Below are 18,682 nucleotides of genomic sequence, written 5' to 3'. Positions count from 1 at the left end.
ACTTCCATTAGACCAAAACTGCTCAAAATTGCTAAAATTGTCATAACAATTTGGTAACTGCTTTTGATAAACAATTTTTTTTTTCTCTTTCCATACATGTGTATGCAAAACCTAACAAAGACCCATTTTAGCTAACTCAAAGACTTTTCCAAAAAGATATGATAGTTGGGGTCTAACTAATAAAAAAACCTATCAACTTTCTAATAGACCAATATTATTATTATTATTTTTTTTAAATATCCGTTTTCTAAACCAATGTGAACATCAAGTGTTAATTGTATGACACTTAAGTGTTTGTTTTGAATACGTTTTGAACAATATTTAAGGACATCAAATAAGACAATTACATGATGTCAATCCTGGCATATGCTCATTGTAATTGCATTATTGACATCAATGACAATAATCAAAGACCAAATACCAAGGGTTCAACATTCACTCTCATTCCAACGAATGGTACTAGAAGAAAGGGTGGACAAAGAGGAAGGGGGTTGTAGTATTTTTGTTGGATACTATTATTTATTTGGTAGTTCAAAAGTTAGTGTTATTTGAAGGAACACAAGGTCAACAAGACTTTTCTTAAGTTTTCTCTTGGACATTGCACAATTTGCAATTACAAGAGTAGATGATTTAATTCCGGTACATTGGGCTTTATTTTTGTACAATTCAGTTGTATGAGTGGTACTTATATTTATTTTCAAAATAATAGGACATATGGTTTTTAGTTATAGTGCAACTTTATTTTATCAAAGTTGATTGCATTTCAATTGAAATTTACTTTTAGTTTATAGAATGTAGTAAAAATTTTGTACCATATTCTTGTTTGGTTTGTTTTATTTGTAACAATTACAGCCTTGGTGGTAAATTACCATGATTACCCCACCTCCTTAGGTATGCCTTTTATTCCAATAACCAATATTTTACATTGTCTATAATTCTTGATTAATGTATGTTTGTACATTTAATGTTTCAATGGATAAAATATTTTCTGTTTTTTATTTTTATTGAAGACATATATGTGAATGATTAAAATCAATTTATTATAAATGTTAAATACTCACTACAAACAAACAAAGAAGTGTTTTTAGTTCTTTTATCAGAGAGAGACATTAATGTTAAATGATTGCTACAAATAAATAAATAATGTATTGTTTTTAAGCTCAAGTCATACAACTACAACATAGGAAGCCAACATTGACTACGAATTAGTACATCCATATGCAAACCATTCATGTGAACTAGAATACATGGATTTTATGTTTATTTATATTGATAATTAGATTGAAGCAATACTTGTTAAAGAAATATCTAGACACATGAAGGAAGCTTCTAAAATGGAGAAGACAAGATTTTCTCATCGCGATTTTTTTACCAATGAATAAACTATATAATTAAGATTGAACATAGCATCATCAATGCACTTTAAACATAAATGAATGTATATTTTGACAATATGTCAATAGGTAAGTCAATTTCTAGTCTTCGAGCCTGCATCCTTTCATGAATGAGAATTATTTCAAGCAAATCACATTGTCACGGCTAAATTCATACAAAAGTAACTTGCAACCTTTCACTTTTAAACAACCTCGAAGAGGGACGAAATGCAAAACTAATTACATATTTTTAAAGAACTTTATAACTTATGCCACATTACTTATTTTTTTACAACATTTCTAACCTATGCAATATTTAGAATTTTATTGCAACATTAGTAATACACTTTCTATCCAATGTCACTATTGTACAATTCTTAATACACATTTATGTACCAATCATAAAGCTTAGAGATAAGGTGCAAGGTCCAAGAATTAGTTGAAATAATATGCAATTTTAGAAATAATCGAAATACCTCTGTAATGTATGAAATTTGAAATCTATCAAAAATATACACAAATAACTCTTACATAAACGCACAACTGCTAGTAATAATAAATTTAAGATTTAGGTGAAAACGAACACAGACCGTAAAACCCTGTCAGCTTCTGTAGAGCTACAATTTAGGGTTTCTATATCGGTTTGTATTCTGCTAAGGTCGATCAGCCCTTATTAACTATACTGTTACCGTAGGTGTGATGGTCGAGAGCTTTGTCAAGGTTTGTTAATTTCTTCCTGCAATCTCTGCCTTCTGTTTCTTATCCACATGGTTCAGAGCATGACATAATTGGTGCAGAATCTTGAGGTAAGTTGGTTTCAGTGGCGTGTCCTTTTGGAATCTGCACATCAGATCGTTCTTTATTATGTTTTATTCTTTCTAAAATAACTATGTTGATATTTCTCTTGCATCACTCCTTTGCTTGTGCTTTGCATACATCCTCCGCCAGTAGATTATATGGCAACTTGGATGCCTGCGAAGGCTGCCCATTGTGAAGGAAATCCAACAGATGAAGCTAATCCATAGCTTTTGTATTTACGAGTCCTTTAGAGACTTTAATTTGATTCGGCTCAGCTTAACACACTTCATTTTCTAATCCTTGTTAGATCGTTTATTTCATCATCCATAAAAGGTCTTTGTATTCTGTACGCTGCCTGTGTGAATTTGGAAAAGTTTCCCTAGTTCTTCATTTGTTGTTTCCTTGCAAGCTTTAATTCCAATCGCCACTCTTTAATTTCATATGGTTGTCGATTTCGCATCAAGAGAACATTGTTCTTTGCTCTCTGTCTGCTTACAAGTCTTCAGTTTCTCCAACTTTTTGATGTCTTTGCTATAGCCTTATACCATAAATCTTCTCGTTAATTTCTGTGCTTACTATCCTGCTTCTTCCTTTCTAGGTTCCGAGGTAAAGATCTGCAGCTCATTCGAAACACCATATGCTGCTCATTCGAAACACCATATGCTGCACCCTATGCAGTAGTTTCCACATCTGCAAGTCTTCCATCAGGGCTTCACAATAGATCAGCCTAGGTAAAAGAGCTCAGTACTCAGCATGTTGTTTCTTCTCGATTAAGAGAATATACATAATTAACAAGATACCCAATTTCTGTGCTTGAATTATACTTCCTTGCATTGGAAAACTTCAACAGTCTATCTAAATGAAAGGGAACTTGTATACAATTCGATTTTAGAGTGTGGAAGGGGAACTTGTAACCTATTTGTATGTGCATTAGAAGGTTATTAACTGATGCCCTCATCATCTACTGCTAGAAGAAACTCTCCATTCTCATATGTTCTCTCTTCTATTTTGTCATTTGTGCTCATAGCATTTAAGACTTCTTTACTTTAAAGCACATACATCTGACCTCCGCTCGGGCTATGTGAGGCTGAACTTTTGCTGCGAATCTAGTTATCCCCAGACAAATTTCTCTAGCATCATCTCTCTACTATGGAGTGAGCAAACCATTGAAGGCAGGATCAAGTTAGATGCCCCCATTATTCTCCACTGTTCTGACGAAGTCATTAAGTCTACCGGCACCTTGAATTATGCCCAAGCTATTCCTCAACCATTTTAAAACAACTCCTGCAACTACTGTATATCTTTCCAAGGGATAATTTTCTGGTTTTATTACACTTAATAACCCATTTTTAGATCCAGATGCAATGGTTCTTTGACCCATGTTCAAATGAACGAAGCATCCTGTCCCCCAAGTGCTCCTTGCTTGACCTATCTGACAAGATTAAGTTTTAACCAAGCATGGCAGCATGTTGGTCTCCTAAACACTCAACTGGTGGGTTCCAGCCAATGGCCACCCCTGGACAATCTCCCCAATTACTTCAGCATTGCTAACAATATGAGGAAGATGGATGGAGGTATGTTCAAAATGTTAAGGGTGGTCACATGTTATACTAGTGTTTTCAATTCCATCAACATCGTTCGAGGTACATTTGAGCAATTGGTTACATGACTGCCTTGAATACCACTTTTATCCTTCCCTATTCTCTTAGTAACCCCAGACAACTTCCAGATCACCTAACTATCCACTGTTCTGAATGATGCATCATTGTCTTTTACTGCTCTTTTCACATCATCTGCTGATTCCAACAACCAAAGAAATTACAGAGCACTGAAATAGACAATCCATTATATTCCAAAAAATGATTGTTTTGTATTCTTAAGCTGTTTTTGCAGCCTCCTACAGATTCAACCAATTAAGGCATCACACTCCGAGAATAAGATACAATATAATTCAGTTCTAATTCTTTCAGTTTTACTTGAAAATGACAATTGAAAACTTAAATATTCCAAAACTTGCAAACTGGTGCAGCGGCACCCATGAAATATTTAATTCTGATCATTATTTATCTACTGTTATGCAAAAAATGTAAGCATGCAATTCAAAATGGATATAGACAAGATTATTCAATCAGAGGGGGCGATCGATAGTTGGAAGGAATAAGCTTAAATAATGGGGGCTCTCTGGCGGCAGCCAGAGAGCCATGCAAAATGTAATTGCTGTGTTAATATAACAGTTTCTTTTAGCTTGTGTTTTAGTTTCCCATCGTGTTGTCCTCTCTGTAGCTTTCACGGTTGGATGTCTTGTAGTTTGTTATTGCAGAGTTATGATATAGCATTGAGTGACAGTTGTTTTTGTTACATGTTTCTGGGGAGGAATTATTTGTTTTCAATCGGGTTTTAGATAAGGTAAAATGAAATTGATGTTATAGTATGCTGAACATTATTTGTTTCAGAATGGAAATGGATCATGAGCCTTTATTTTTTTGTTTAAAGAAAGAAATTATGGAAGAGATACAGATTTGAAGATTGTTTTGGTAAATCCGCATCAGATTGGTATCAGAGCTCGAAGATTTTGAGCGTGTGGATGGAAGGTGATCTACACCAGGCAGTATTGTGGTTGTTTTGGATTCTTGGTATGAAGTTTGTGGTTGCAGATTGGTGCCAGTTCGCTCAGCTGTAGGGGGTGGACATGAAGGTCTACCAAAGGCCATAGGAGATGGTCTTGTGTGTCGCCAATAGACTGGGGAGAGAGGCATGATGGACTCCTAGGTGAGGGACAGAGGTTGTGATGCAGCGTGGAGAAGTGGACTGTGGAATGGGAGAAGCACCTTGACGGCAACTAGTTGAACTCCATTGATGGGAGTCAGTCTGTGAAGAGTCACAGTTGAAAGTGGTAAAGAATGGAAGCAACGGAGTCATCGATCAAGTGAAGACATTTCCATAGGGACATGGAAATTTTGAAGCTCGGGAGTATGATGCAGGAGCATCACCTCCACCATCAAATTTCATATAGTGAAATCGGGTCATGACATGGTGATTTATTATTTTTATTGTAATGTATTCAACAAGGAATGGTATGATATTTGTAACTAAAATCATGAATAGACATAAGATAGGGGAACAGTTTGTAACCGCCAAGATAGTCTTTAAATAGGCATCTTTTGTAATCAAAGGGGAGGTCGATTAGAAGCAGTTGCGGAATATAGTGAAAGTTAGGAAAATATTTGGGCTCTCTGGTTTCGAACCAGAGAGCCATTCTTAGTTGTAGTCATTTGAATCACATGTGCATTCAGATTTGAATTTAATAGAAATGTATTTTTCTGAAGTTTTATGTGTTCCCTTTTGTTTTCTCTGTCATGAAGAGTAGAACGGTGATAAATGAATATATTGGGTTTGATGGATGATTCAGTTGTTATTGTGGTGGAAATATGTCGAAGGTTTGAGTGTTTTACATCATATTGGTAGCAGAGCTCAGAAGATTCTAAGCATGTAGATGGATAGAATCTACACCAGGCAGTGTTGGGTTGTTTTGGATTCTTGTTTTGAGGTCTGTGGTTGCAGAATGGTGCTAGTTCGCTCAACTGCAATGGGTGGACAGGAGAGGTCTACCAAAGGATCATAGGAGATGATCTAGGGCCAGAGAGGATGGTCCTTTGTGTGTCGCCAAAAGTCTTGGGGAGAGAGGCAAGAGGGACTCCCAGGTGAGGGACAGAGGTTGTGATGCAGCATGAGGAGTGGACTGTGGAATGGGAGAAGCACCTTGACGGCAACCAGTTGAACTCCATTGATGGGAGTCAGTCTGTGAAGAGTCATAGTTGAAAGTGGTAAAGAATGGAAGCAGCGGAGGCATCGATCAAGTGAAGACATTTCTATAGGGACATAGAAATTTTGAAGCTGGGGAGTATGGTGCAGCGGCACTCATGAAATATTTAATTCTGATCATTATTTATCTACTGTTATGCAAAAATGTAAGCATCCAATTCAAAATGGATATAGACAAGATTATTCAATCAGAGGGGGCGATCGATAGTTGGAAGGAATAAGCTTAAATAATGGCCGCTAGAGAGCCATGCAAAATGTAATTGCTGTGTTAATATAACAGTTTCTTTTAGCTTATGCCGCCAGAGAGCCATGCAAAATGTAATTGCTGTGTTAATATAACAGTTTCTTTTAGCTTGTGTTTTAGTTTCCCATCGTGTTGTCCTCTCTGTAGCTTTCATGGTTGGATGTCTTGTAGTTTGTTATTGCAGAGTTATGATATAGCATTGAGTGACAGTTGTTTTTGTTACATGTTTCTAGGGAGGAATTATTTGTTTTGAATCGGGTTTTAGATAAGGTAAAATGAAGTTGATGTTATATTATGCTGAACATTATTTGTTTCAGAATGGAAATGGATCATGGGCCTTTATTTTTTTGTTTAAAGAAAGAAATTATGGAAGAGATACAGATTTGAAGATTGTTTTGGTATCTCCGCATCACAAACCCTCCTGAAAATTATTGTTTTCCAAAATGGCTTGCATAAAGTTCTTGCAATCTTGAATGATAAGTGTGTCAAAGAGCGACAATTACTGGTCATGTCTATAAGAGGTCGAATATAAAGACTAGAGCATAACTTGTTGCATTCCTTAAAGTGTAGATACACTTCTAGAGCTCAAAACTATTCAGTAGCTACTTTATAAGCCGTTTAGTTAGTTGCAAACAAGAAATTAGATGGTTTCATTAATGATACAAGAAGAAGATTTTCACAAAGTTCCATTCTAAACTTGACCTGGAAATTCATGCTAGCTAGTACAAAAGTTTCAGTTCCAACTGAGATTGGATCTATCAATTTAATACTTGGAATTATGGTTCTGACACAAAAGACCAAAATACAGCCTACGATTACTGATAGCTTCAATTTTCTAGGCTAGAGATATGTGCCTTGGAGCTATCAATTTGAAAATTGGGAGAGGATTGTGGTTTATCAACAAAAGTGTGGCCTACAATTAGTGGCAGCTCCAATTTTCTAGGTTGCTGCTATGTGCCTTTCTTCCACTTTCCACCTGTTTGGGTTTGGGGCAGCTTTAGATACAAGAACCTGGTATTTCGGTTTGTGATTTTTTTTTCATTATAATGGGGCCGTTTTAGGGTTAGAAAGAAAAAAAAATCAAAAAAATCTGTTTCTAATGTTTTGGGCCACAGGTCTGATCAAGGACCCTGCCCATTCCAAGCAAGGACCCCCGTGCGAACCCGAATCCAGTTTGCACCTGGACCTGTTTGAAGGGTCCAGTGTGTGAACCTGGTAACTAAGCTTTTGTACAATGAAAACCTATCATATCAGAAATGCTCGCAAGCTGAACAACGTTTTCCATCAGAAAGGTTCCAAATATTAAAATTTCACCAATTTGGTGCATGAGTCAAACACAGCCCTAGAAAGGGCATTCTTAATTAGCCAAGATGCATTTTGATATATTTTCTGATAAGGTGATATTTTAAAAATTTCATAGCAAAACAATAGGGACATAAACACTCTTCAAATTATCAAAGTGATGTTTTAAAGCTAAATATGTGGTTGTCACATGTCAGTAAACGCTCTTCAAATTATCAAAGTGATATTTTAAAGCTAAATATCTGGTTGTAACATGTTGGTAAGCATATTTTCCAAACAAGGATAGCCGGTTTATAAATTTTTCTGTCAAAGTTTGGTTCATATAAATTTCTTCCTCCACAACAACAAAAATACAGGTGTTTACAAAATGTAAAGATAATGGATTGAACAGGGCAGACATACATATCTGTTAACTGCTAGAACCAATTTTTCCTCAACATTGGAGAAGGAATAACTGCCAGGATGATGATATAGGTTCAAACCTAACTGAGATGCTTAAAGGTAAAGTGGCCACATTGATTCATGCCATACCTGAGCTAGGCCAGGTAATTGGCCTACACGAATTTGGCAGTATACAATTCCTTAGGGCATAGATTATAAACACAATGGTGAAATCTGCATGATGGTTAATCAGACCGTGGGTGCATCTTATAATTTTAAAATATTTGCAGAACAAGAACCCATCAGAGACTTCTAAGATTGATGGTATACTCAGACGGTGAAAAAGGGTTGTCATTATTATAATCTGGTGCTATATAAACCTTGGAGATAGTTCATAAGCATAATGGTGAGCTAACTTTGATGATGTATTCAAGTTGTGGATGAGTTCTATATTAAGGCGAATTTGCCAGAAGATTAAGCTCTTTGACACATGTTCTAATCTTAGCGGGACTGTGGGCAACTAGGAGAGGTTGGCATAATAGAAATGATCCAGACACAACTATAAGTCTAATGATGATCTGATCTTGATGGTGTATTCAGACTGTGGGTGATATAACGATTAGGGAATTCAGAACTGTAGAAACCCATGAGATGCAGCTTCAAAAATAAATGGAATCTACACTTTTATTTTGTGCTTAAAACATTGGGTTGTGTTGTAATTACAATAGTGTTCCACAGGGAGGCATCCAAAAAAATGAAACATGCGTTCCATACAGGGGGATGTTTCTGAGACTTGGGGGCTTGGGGAAAACATACCCCCATAGAATCACCATGTCTGCCAGCTCTGCCAGGTTGTTTGCTATATTTCATATGCTTGTACAGACTATTGCAACCTTTAGCTTCAGGAAACTAGTTTGCCTTTCATGGGGCACTTGCAGATGTTATATTGCAGACTTTGCCTCAAACTTTTTAATTCGCCTCAATTTATTCATCAACATGCCCCTCTCCCCCTCAAATTAAGGTCCTTGGTCTCTGTATCCCCATGGCCCCTGTCAGTAAACTTCGCAGAACTATGGTAATTAAGAAAATATGGTGTTATAGAAACCCTTTTGACACAACTTCTAAGCCTAATTGTCATCTAAGCTCGATGGGGCATTCACACCATGGGTGAGTATTGCAATTAGGTGAATTCATCAGAAAGGGTCTCCTTAGAAACATCATTGATGTCTGCTAGTGGTCTAAGCTGGATGCTGTATCCAGATTGTTAGTCAGTGCTATTATTATGCAAACCTAGAAGAGCAAAAAGCTCTCAAACACACCTTTTAATGCTCATGGTGATTTAAGTTTGTTATAATATTCAGTCTGTTGGTGAGGGTCGCAACTCTTTGAGTTAAGACAACATAATTAAAGACACCAATTTTTAACAATATAGCAAGTTGGTTGTGACTTTCTGGATTTTATTGCATCATAGTTTAAAACTTCAAACATTGATGCAAAATTAGAACTAGTCACAAGTAACTTTCCCACAGTTGAAACATTCATCGCCCCATGCCTGAAAACAAATTTTAACTTGCAACCAATATTTTCTTTTAAATGGCTGCAAAAAATCCTCTCTTGAGCTCAAGATTCTTGTAGCCCTAAAAGCCCAATATTTTCAGATTGACTTTTCAATTACTGTGAAAGATTTTAAGCAGCAAGGAGCAAGAGAATATATATACGGTAGTGTGAAGGGTGTTTAAGTAGATAAGTTTTATCTTTCATAGAAGTCACAGTTTATACTGTTTGTGTTAATATTCTCAGATATGATAAATAAATGCTGAAACGTTAAAGAACCACAACAACCTTTAGATGTGTGCAAAGTTATAATTCTCAAAACAGTTCAAATTTTCTAGAAATAAGTGGTAACAATTTAGTGTCCTCAAATGGACAGAGCTGACTTTTGGGACTTCATAAAGGTACTCTCAGTTATAATAGAGAAATACTAAGGTATAAAATCCCCAGGTTTTAAAAGGTGGTGGGAAGTTATAACAAGTTGAAAACATATTTGGCTAAAAAAAAATAAAATGAAACAAAAACACATTTACAGGGAAAACAACAGTTAAAAGATTAGTCAAGACACTAATAAAGAACTTAAAACTTAAGACTACATGTAGTGCACAGAGTAAAGAGAAAACAGTTGCCAAATAATTCTGGAAGGAGCCACATCAAAAAAAGTTTAGTTAACGAAAGTTGCATTAGATCTGAACCATTCTGACAATTGAAAATAATTACCATCAATGGAAACAAAAGAAGAAACAGTTATGAATGTATTGTGAATTGTGTTGCATATATAGGGGCTCAGAGCATGTGATAGCGAGCAATAAAGCTATAGTGATTTAGTAATATCCCTATCTGTGGATCCAGGATTACCATTGGCTGCTTTCTACTAGTTGAGTTTGTAAAAATCCGTGGATACAGTAATATCATTGGCTACCTTACAGTAGTTGATATTGAAGAAATCTGAAGTCAGGGTTAGCCATTTGAGGTTATCTGTATTAAAACTATTGCTGCTCGGCCTGATATCTGGAGTACTTAATACAAAAAAGTTTCTTTTCCTGAAATGGATTGCTCCAAAATTTTGCCAGACATTGACCTGAGAAGGCGCATCAAGTGCCATAGAAATGTTATGTTATTGGCTAAAGCAATAAAGCTTGAAAATGTTTTTATTAATAATTATGTTTTTGTTCCTTTCATTTTAACGTGATCTCGTTATACATTTTAATTAGTAAAAAACTTAAAATTGGGTACATACTGCCCTACATCCTGTTTAATTTAATTACTAGGTCTATGTTGTGATCATGTTTTGACATTTGATTGTTAAATTTGTTGGCTTTTCAACACAGCAATAAGATGGAGAAAGAATTTTCAAATGGGCCTCAAGCTATGGCAATTGAACAAATAAATCCCAAGGGCACCTCAGGGAGGGCTGACATTCTCATTGGTGCTTTGAACATAACTCCCCCAAAGCCACAATTTGAACCGTTGACTGCCTATGAAAGATCTGGTGGTCGCCCTGAATTTCGGAAAGTGTCTGTTCCACCTCACCGTTTCACACCTCTGAAGAAGATTTGGATGGAAATCTACACTCCTATTTATGAGCAGATGAAGATTGACATAAGGATGAATATCAAGGTACTCTTCTTGGCCCTTTTAAAAAAAAATCTTTCTATTTTTCTCATGGCTTTTGTGGAGCATTTCCTTCCTTTGATATCCTTGATTCTGATGCAGGCCCGTAGAGTTGAATTAAAGACACGCCCAGACACCCCAGAAATCAGTAACCTACAGAAATGTGCCGACTTTGTCCATGCATATATGCTTGGTTTTGATGTACCTGATGCCATTGCACTTTTGAGGTTGGATGATCTTTATGTAGAATCTTTTGAGATTAAAGATGTTAAAACTCTCCGTGGAGAGCATCTTTCTCGAGCAATTGGCAGGTTAACTGGGAAAGGTGGAAAGACAAAGTTTGCAATTGAGAATTCAACTAGGACTAGAATTGTGATTGCTGATACAAGAATTCATATTTTGGGATCTTTCTTGAATATCAAAGTTGCTAGAGATGCCTTGTGCAGCCTTATCTTAGGATCTCCAGCAGGCAAGGTCTATTCAAAATTGAGAACAGTGACTGCAAGAATGGCGGAGAGATTTTAGTAGTCTCTGCTATTGTCTCGGAGAGATTTTAGATGCCTTGTGCAGCCTTATTTTAGGATCTCCAGCAGGCAAGGTCTATTCAAAATTGAGAACAGTGACTGCAAGAATGGCGGAGAGAAAAATTTTAGTAGTCTCTGCTATTGTCATCTATCCATTTCTTCATCTATTTATCATAATTTTTGTTAAGAGAGTGTCACATCTTCACACTTGGATGGTTTCATTGGTCTTATTTTTTATTCCATGTAATTTTGATGAGGAAAGGCATACAATTCAATTTTATTTTTCAGGAACCATTTATTTGATGGTTCCTGCAGAATGCCTCGCTGGATTCTCATTGGGAAGGTGGGAGAAGGTGTTGCCAAGTTTGCTTAATCACTCATGGAGAGATACCTTAGCATATCAAAAGATAAAAATGTGCTTTAAATAGCACAGTACTTATGAAAATTGATGGTTTTTATTGGAAGTCACTGATGGCAGAAACTGATTGAAGTAATTAGTGATATCGAGTCTTGGTAGCTTCTGGATTTATCTGTTTGAACACTTCTTACCATCAAAGTTTCTGATCATGCTTCATGATCCATCATTATGATGACAGCAAGGAAAGAGAGTAAAAAATATCAACATCTTGACGATAGATCATGAATCATGATCCTAAATGTTTATGGTAACAAGTGTTAAACACAGTTAAATTCAGAAGCTACTGACTGAGCTTCATTATGACAGACTGGAATATTCATGCATCTTATTGGTGATGTTTTTCTGTTTTGCTTGAAATTGAGGTCTTGTGGCAATAGAATAACATCAACGAAGTTTTGGAGGTCAAAATGGGATGATAAGGGCCATATATTTCATTTCTTGTAAGCTTTTGTTTATGCTACATTGTATATGTTAGTGTTTTATCTATACAGAATTCCGGAACCTCATCTATTGTACTTGTCTGCACATCTTGTAGAACCACGCATTTAAAGGTTTTAATTGCTATAAATCTATTTACAAATAAATTGCAACGAGTCTATGTCAACGTGGCATAGATATTGTGAAGTTGCTTTTGCAAGTATGCTTGGAAAACTGAATACTGTTGAAAATATAAACAAAACTACTGTATAAATATAAATCCAATAGGAGTTATTATTTTATAAAAACTCCTAGTTTACATCCTGATAATAGGAACATAATCACTTTCGGGACTGGAAGACTGAAAGAAGCCAGTAGGTTCAGGGCTGTGTGACTACAGCACACATCGTATGAAGCTTGCCTTTTTTCAATTTCTAAATTTTATTTCATGAGGTTTGGAAGTTGAAATGGGGTGTTTATGCTAAGTTAAGCACTGCTTACTGAATATGTGAGTTACAAATTTGCAGTTAGAGACTGCAAGAAAATCAGCAAGAAACACAAAAAACAGCATATGACATTGCTCTAGCAAATCAAATAGCAGCATCAATACAAAATATTATAGCTGGAGCAAAACAAGAAGCAACTGTATGCCAAATTCAATCCCATAGTAATACAGCCATGTGACACCCTATGTTGATCTCTTTCTTGCCAAGAAGTTGATTAATCTGAGCCTTAATTCGTTGAATCTGAAAATCCAGTCTCAAATGTTGCCGGTTCAACTTGGACGTCAAGAAAAGGTGTCCTAAGATGGTGGAATGGTACATACAGTTGGAGATTACGAAAAGGTGGAGCAGCTAATATGTTGGAATGATATGACATTCTTTAAGAACTCTTTAGTGATCAGAGGGTTTCAGGTTTGGATCTTTTAATTACAGGAGAGGATTCAGTAGTGGAACAATCTAATTTCGTCTTCTCAAAATTTGTATGGGAGAGAACTTTGTAGTTGACCAATCTAATCTCATTATTCTAAAATTTAATGTGGAAACTCTACAATTTTCTGCAGCAGCTTGGTAAGTTCTTCCTATGGTCAAATCAGCAAATCTGATGATACATCAGCATGCTTTTCCTGAAGGTGTCCAAAAGACCCAAAATAAAGTGAAACCCATTTTTTGTAGTCATATATTTTTGGTGCACATTGATTTAACATCACATGTTTGGCTATTATTGGTTCTAAGAAATATATCAAATTCAATCATAGTTATCAACACCAAATATTGAACATTAAATAGAAAGTAACATAACAATTATCGCCACGGTTCTATTATTAAAATATTTATGAAATTTCAATAATAATATTAAATTTAATCGAATTTTGGAATTTTCAACCTTAAAACTTATTTTAAGTTCAATACTGTTATTTTCAATGACTAAGTTTAATTTTATTATTTAAAAATTAGTTTGGAAATGTAGTGTATTGTTTTCCAAACAATCCACAAGATGCTTCCTCTCCATGTAGTGTGCTGTCTTCCAAACAATCCACAAGATGCTTCCTCTCCATGTAGTGTAGTGTCTTTCAAACAATCCATAAAATGCTTCATCTCCATATAGTGTACCATGTTATATACTTGTAGGATTCACAAACTATAAGCAATGTAGTGTCTTCCAAACAATCCACAAGATGCTTCCTCTCCATGTTATATGCTTGTAGGATTCACAAACTAGAAGCAATGTTAATTGTATGAATTAGTAGGTAGGATTTTCAAGAACTAACTATAATTGAGATGGTAGGATTGAGCAGTGATATTTGTATAAAGCATGGCTATGTAGAGTATAGTTATTTATAGGGGATTAGTTTTGCTTAAGCTTATCTTATTTTGTTCTAATTTGATAATAAATTTACAATTGATAGGTTGAATCAAAAGGTACCTCTAAATAATAGTTAAAAAAAATAAAAAATAATTTTTATTTATTTATCAATTTGATAAATAATTAAATAACAAAAAGTCTTTAATGATTATATTGTTCTTATGATAAGGTTGTAAGGATAAATAAAATAAAATTATAGATAAATTTATAAGTTTTGGTAATAGGAATACGATGATATATATAATATATGTATATATAATAATAAAATTGTATATAAATAAAAAATGTAGATAAATTTATGTATATTTTTATGTATATATTATATATAAATTTATTTATATATAATAAAATAAATAAATAAATAAATAAATAAAAAATAAAAAATAAAATTATATATATATATACATATATATACATACATACATACATACATACATACATATATATATATATATATATATACATATACATATACATATACATATACATATATGTATGTATATGTATATACATACACATATATATGTATGCATGTATATGTATATACATACACATATATATATATGTATGTATATGTATATACATATGTATATGCACACACACACACACACACACACACACACACACACACACACACACACACACACACACGCATATATGTTTGTGTATATACATACATTTATATGCACGCGTGTTTTTTTTGAGAATATGACAAATATATTTTAGATGATTAATATTTGGTATTTCTTTGAGGATTTCCCAACATCTTATTAAAGAGATTGCATATTCATTCCTATTTAAGAAACACCTTAAACATAATTATTGTTTAGGAAAAATCAATATATTAATTTTCTACTATTGCAATAAGTATTAATTGTATGCACTCAAGAATGGTCGCCTAGACTATGGGCCCCCATTATTCAATTTATCAATTTATCAAATTTTCTGAATCAATGGTTTGTAATATTTTATTAAATCAATTCAAATCAATTTCCTTGATCACATTCGATTTATTTCATTTCTAAGATTGATCATTTTATTCCAAGTTTTATTTAATTAAAAGAAAATCTTCTCTTTTAATTAAATAAAATAAAATCCCCATTTAATTAAAAGAAAACCTCTCTTTTAATTAAACAGTTCATCCACATTTAATTAATTAAGAGAAAAACCTCTCTTTTAATTTAATTAAATATCTTCTATTTAATTAAAAAGAACTTGCTCCCTTTTAATTAAATAAAAATCCCACTTAAATATCTCTTTTGATGAAAAAATGAAATAAAATAAATTCTTTTTATTTAATTTCTCTACACTTAAAAATGTGATCTAAGTGAGATTTATCTTTCCACTTTCTCCTCAACCACTCCTCTTTTCTCATTGGTAGAATTTTGTCTCACATGGATCAAGCTCTATTATCTCATATTGGTTGTGAGAAGCCTCTCACCTCCATAATTTCCTTTATAAGGGAGAGCCCTCTCCTCATGTTAGACACCCATGATTATGCTATCGTTATGCTGCAGGTTTGAAGATCAATTTTTGAAGGAGTTTGAATACAAAAGCTTTTTGTGGAGAACTTCTATTTTCTTGTCTTTTTCTCTCTTGCACCCATGATGGGCTTTTAGCTTAGATCTTGCATTTATAGATTAGATTTTGCTTTCATAGATTAGATCTTATTTTCATAGCTTAGATTTTGCATTGATAGATTAGATCTTGCTTTCATGCATATTTGAAGATCATGGAGACTAGCATTCTTGCTTTTTCCTCTTTGAATCTCTCATCTCATGGTGTACTTGCATGGGCACAAAAATAGGTCCAACTGAGGGCCTCCATTGCAAAGCCTTGCACTCTATGAGTAGAGAGCTATGGATCGATTTGTGAGGGCTCATTCTTGAGTTTTCTTACATGTAATGATTCATAGAAGTGTGACAACATTTTAGCACACATTTTTAGCAGCTCTTGAAGATTAAGTTCTCAGACTGTGTCAAAACCTCGGTGCGCCGGAATTGGAGGTCACCCCTGTGAATCATAAAAGTTGCAGAGTTAAACCATTACTAAAAACCTTAGAGAGGCCAACTTTTATTTTCTAGGGATGTATGCAATGATTGTGAAACTCTTTGAGAACATACACAATTAGCTCTCCTAGGGATTAGCATAAACTAAGTCACTTGATTGCTCATGCGCAAGGTTGCTTTGCCCCTTGTTCATTGTTTGAAGACTGTTTGCTTGAAATCTCTGTTTTCTATCTTGCGTGCTTGGTTTATGATAAAGAATCTATTGATACATCTAGTTGGATATTTAAAATGAACAAAATCTGAGTTCTTGAGTTGAGACTTTACGATCGAATAAATTTGTTATCCCATTATTTCTAGTCTCCCTAAGTTGGTCCTATTTGGATTAGGCTACTTTTCTCATTGTTAAAAGCCTTTTTGCACCATGGGTTATTGTGCTTTGACCTCTTGAATTAGTAATCATTGATTTCATAAGAGACCTTGTTTGGAGTTGGTAAGTTAGAAATCGTCCTTATTGAGAAAGATATACACTTGGATCCTTTGATATTACACTTGGAGAGTCTTAGTAATCTCTTGTCCATTTACTTTCATAAAAATTCAATTTTAATTATTTATAATTTGGGTAAATCATCCTCCTGGTCCATATGTGCTAGGGTATTCACTCAAATTTGTGAGCACCCCTATGGCAGTGTTGGTTTATGCCTATTGCAAAATTCTATCTTATCACATCTCTTTTGGACAAGTGAGAGCTTTTACTATCCTAGTTTGGTACCAATGTTTCTTAGGGTTATCCTATCAACTAGTACATTTTCTTTCATGTTGATTACAAGTGCTATTACATGTTGCTCAACATTCAAATGATCTCAAATGGTATCAAATTTTCCAAAATGACTCTTGGTCTTCTTTCTTCTTTATCTTCCATGTCTTTCTAATCTGTCATTTCCACTCTTCCTCTTCTTCATGTCTTCTTGATTCTTTTCCTCATATTATCATATAGTCTACCTTCTTCTATTCATTCTTTCTCTTCTTCCATACTTGATTCTTCTTCTTCTAGAACCATGGATCTTGGATATCTTTTTAGGGATCCTCATTTGAGCTCAGATGAAATCAACCTCCTTCTTGAATTTGAAAAGTGTTGTCACTCCAATAGATGCATGGATGCTAACATTGCAACAAGAATGATTAAAAAAATGGATAAATCAGACACTTTTGCTAGGATCATGTGCAAGATTAAATCACAATATCCTTCTTCCAAATATTTTCCATCTTCCAAGTCTTGTCATGATTCTTCTAAATATCATACAGATTCTTCATCCTTCTCCTTAGCACTGGCTTCATGTCAAGAGGACTCTAAAAATGATAAAGAAAAGAATATAAAAAAAGATCAAGATCAAGAACCTTCCATGTCATCCAATCCTTTTCACAATGTTTTTGATACATTTCATGGTTCTTTTGGTCCCTTACACCCTTTCTCATTCATTCCACCATGTCTTAAGTCTTCTCCTAAGCAAGATCAGGATATTGCTTGCACCACTGAGCTTATTGACAATAAAAATGACCTTAGTACACTTGCTCCTTCCAAAGATGATACTTCCATTAAGGTTATTAAAATGATGTTGTTACTTCCAATGTTGAACCTATTGAAAATCAAGAGAACAATTCTACACTTATGTTATCCAAAGATCTTTGTCAAGATCAAAGTCTTCCATCTTCTTGTTCTACCACTCCATGTTCCCTTCCACTTTCTACTCTTCCTAAGTCTTCTCAAGCTATAAGTTCTCCTATCAAAGAAGTTGCTCCTATTCAAGATGTTTATGTTCCTATTGAAAATCCTGATGATAAAATGTTTATGTTCAATATATTAATTTTCTACTATTGCAATAAGTATTAATAATGAGGAGAAAAGAGGGGGTGAGATTGGAGAGCGGAGGTGGTTTGCAACTCCGTACCGATCCAGTACATTAGAGTTTGTGTGGCATTGTTGGGTAGCCTCAGTGGCCATGCCTGTCATTGATATGCTTTTTCTTGCTTTTTGTTTGTTGATTATCATGTCTTTCGTGATTTTTAACTTGTTTTTCTACGTTGCCCTTGCCATTAGGTTGTGTGTTGTTTGTCTTCTTTACCAGTTTGGTTAGGTTGTTTGGCTCCTTCATTGGCTTGTGCATGTGATGAAGACTAGATGGATGGTAATGATGATGCTGTGACAAGTGAACCGCTAGGTGAAATTCCAGTTTCTAAAAATGATGATAAAATGGTAAAGTACTTCGGGCAATGATAAACCAGAGGATTCTGGTAATGATGGAAAGAAAGGTTCGATGAAGATATCATGGGCAATATTGGCTCTAAGAAAAAGAGTGAGAAGCTTT

General features: G+C 34.5%; 1 protein-coding gene and 1 pseudogene across 4 annotated transcripts; one reads left to right on the top strand and one right to left on the bottom strand.

The window, feature by feature from the left end:
• The first annotated feature begins 1,936 nt into the window (after nt 1-1,936).
• LOC149559821 (uncharacterized) lies at nt 1,937-12,073 on the top strand. Of its 4 annotated transcripts, none has more exons than XM_089824317.1 (4): nt 1,937-2,093; nt 2,770-2,902; nt 10,803-11,091; nt 11,188-12,073. In XM_089824317.1, exons 3-4 carry the CDS (start codon nt 10,810-10,812, stop codon nt 11,608-11,610), a joined length of 705 nt encoding a protein of 234 aa, XP_089680443.1. In that variant the 5' UTR covers nt 1,937-2,093; nt 2,770-2,902; nt 10,803-10,809; the 3' UTR covers nt 11,611-12,073. The 4 variants fall into 4 exon arrangements, with proteins under 4 accessions (XP_089680443.1, XP_089680444.1, XP_089680441.1 ...); XM_089824318.1 differs by having other exon boundaries at nt 1,937-2,179; XM_089824315.1 differs by lacking the exon at nt 2,770-2,902.
• On the bottom strand, nt 2,915-4,004 carry LOC149559822 (glycerol kinase pseudogene; annotated as a pseudogene).
• Nucleotides 12,074-18,682: the final 6,609 nt, after the last annotated feature.

Source organism: Cupressus sempervirens, chromosome 4, assembly GCF_028749045.1.
Source record: "Cupressus sempervirens isolate cs-2001-9-10 chromosome 4, ASM2874904v1, whole genome shotgun sequence".
In the NCBI taxonomy this organism is placed as follows: domain Eukaryota; kingdom Viridiplantae; phylum Streptophyta; class Pinopsida; order Cupressales; family Cupressaceae; genus Cupressus; species Cupressus sempervirens.
This window is presented reverse-complemented; position numbering and strand designations above follow the sequence as displayed.

What these genes read in the sequence shown, in the direction of transcription:
- LOC149559821 (XM_089824315.1), top strand. Translation starts at nt 10,810, where the DNA reads ATGGAGAAAGAATTTTCAAATGGGCCTCAAGCTATGGCAATTGAACAA. An exon ending in ACATAAGGATGAATATCAAG is followed by an intron (nt 11,092 to 11,187) that starts GTACTCTTCTTG and finishes ATTCTGATGCAG; the next exon opens with GCCCGTAGAGTTGAATTAAA.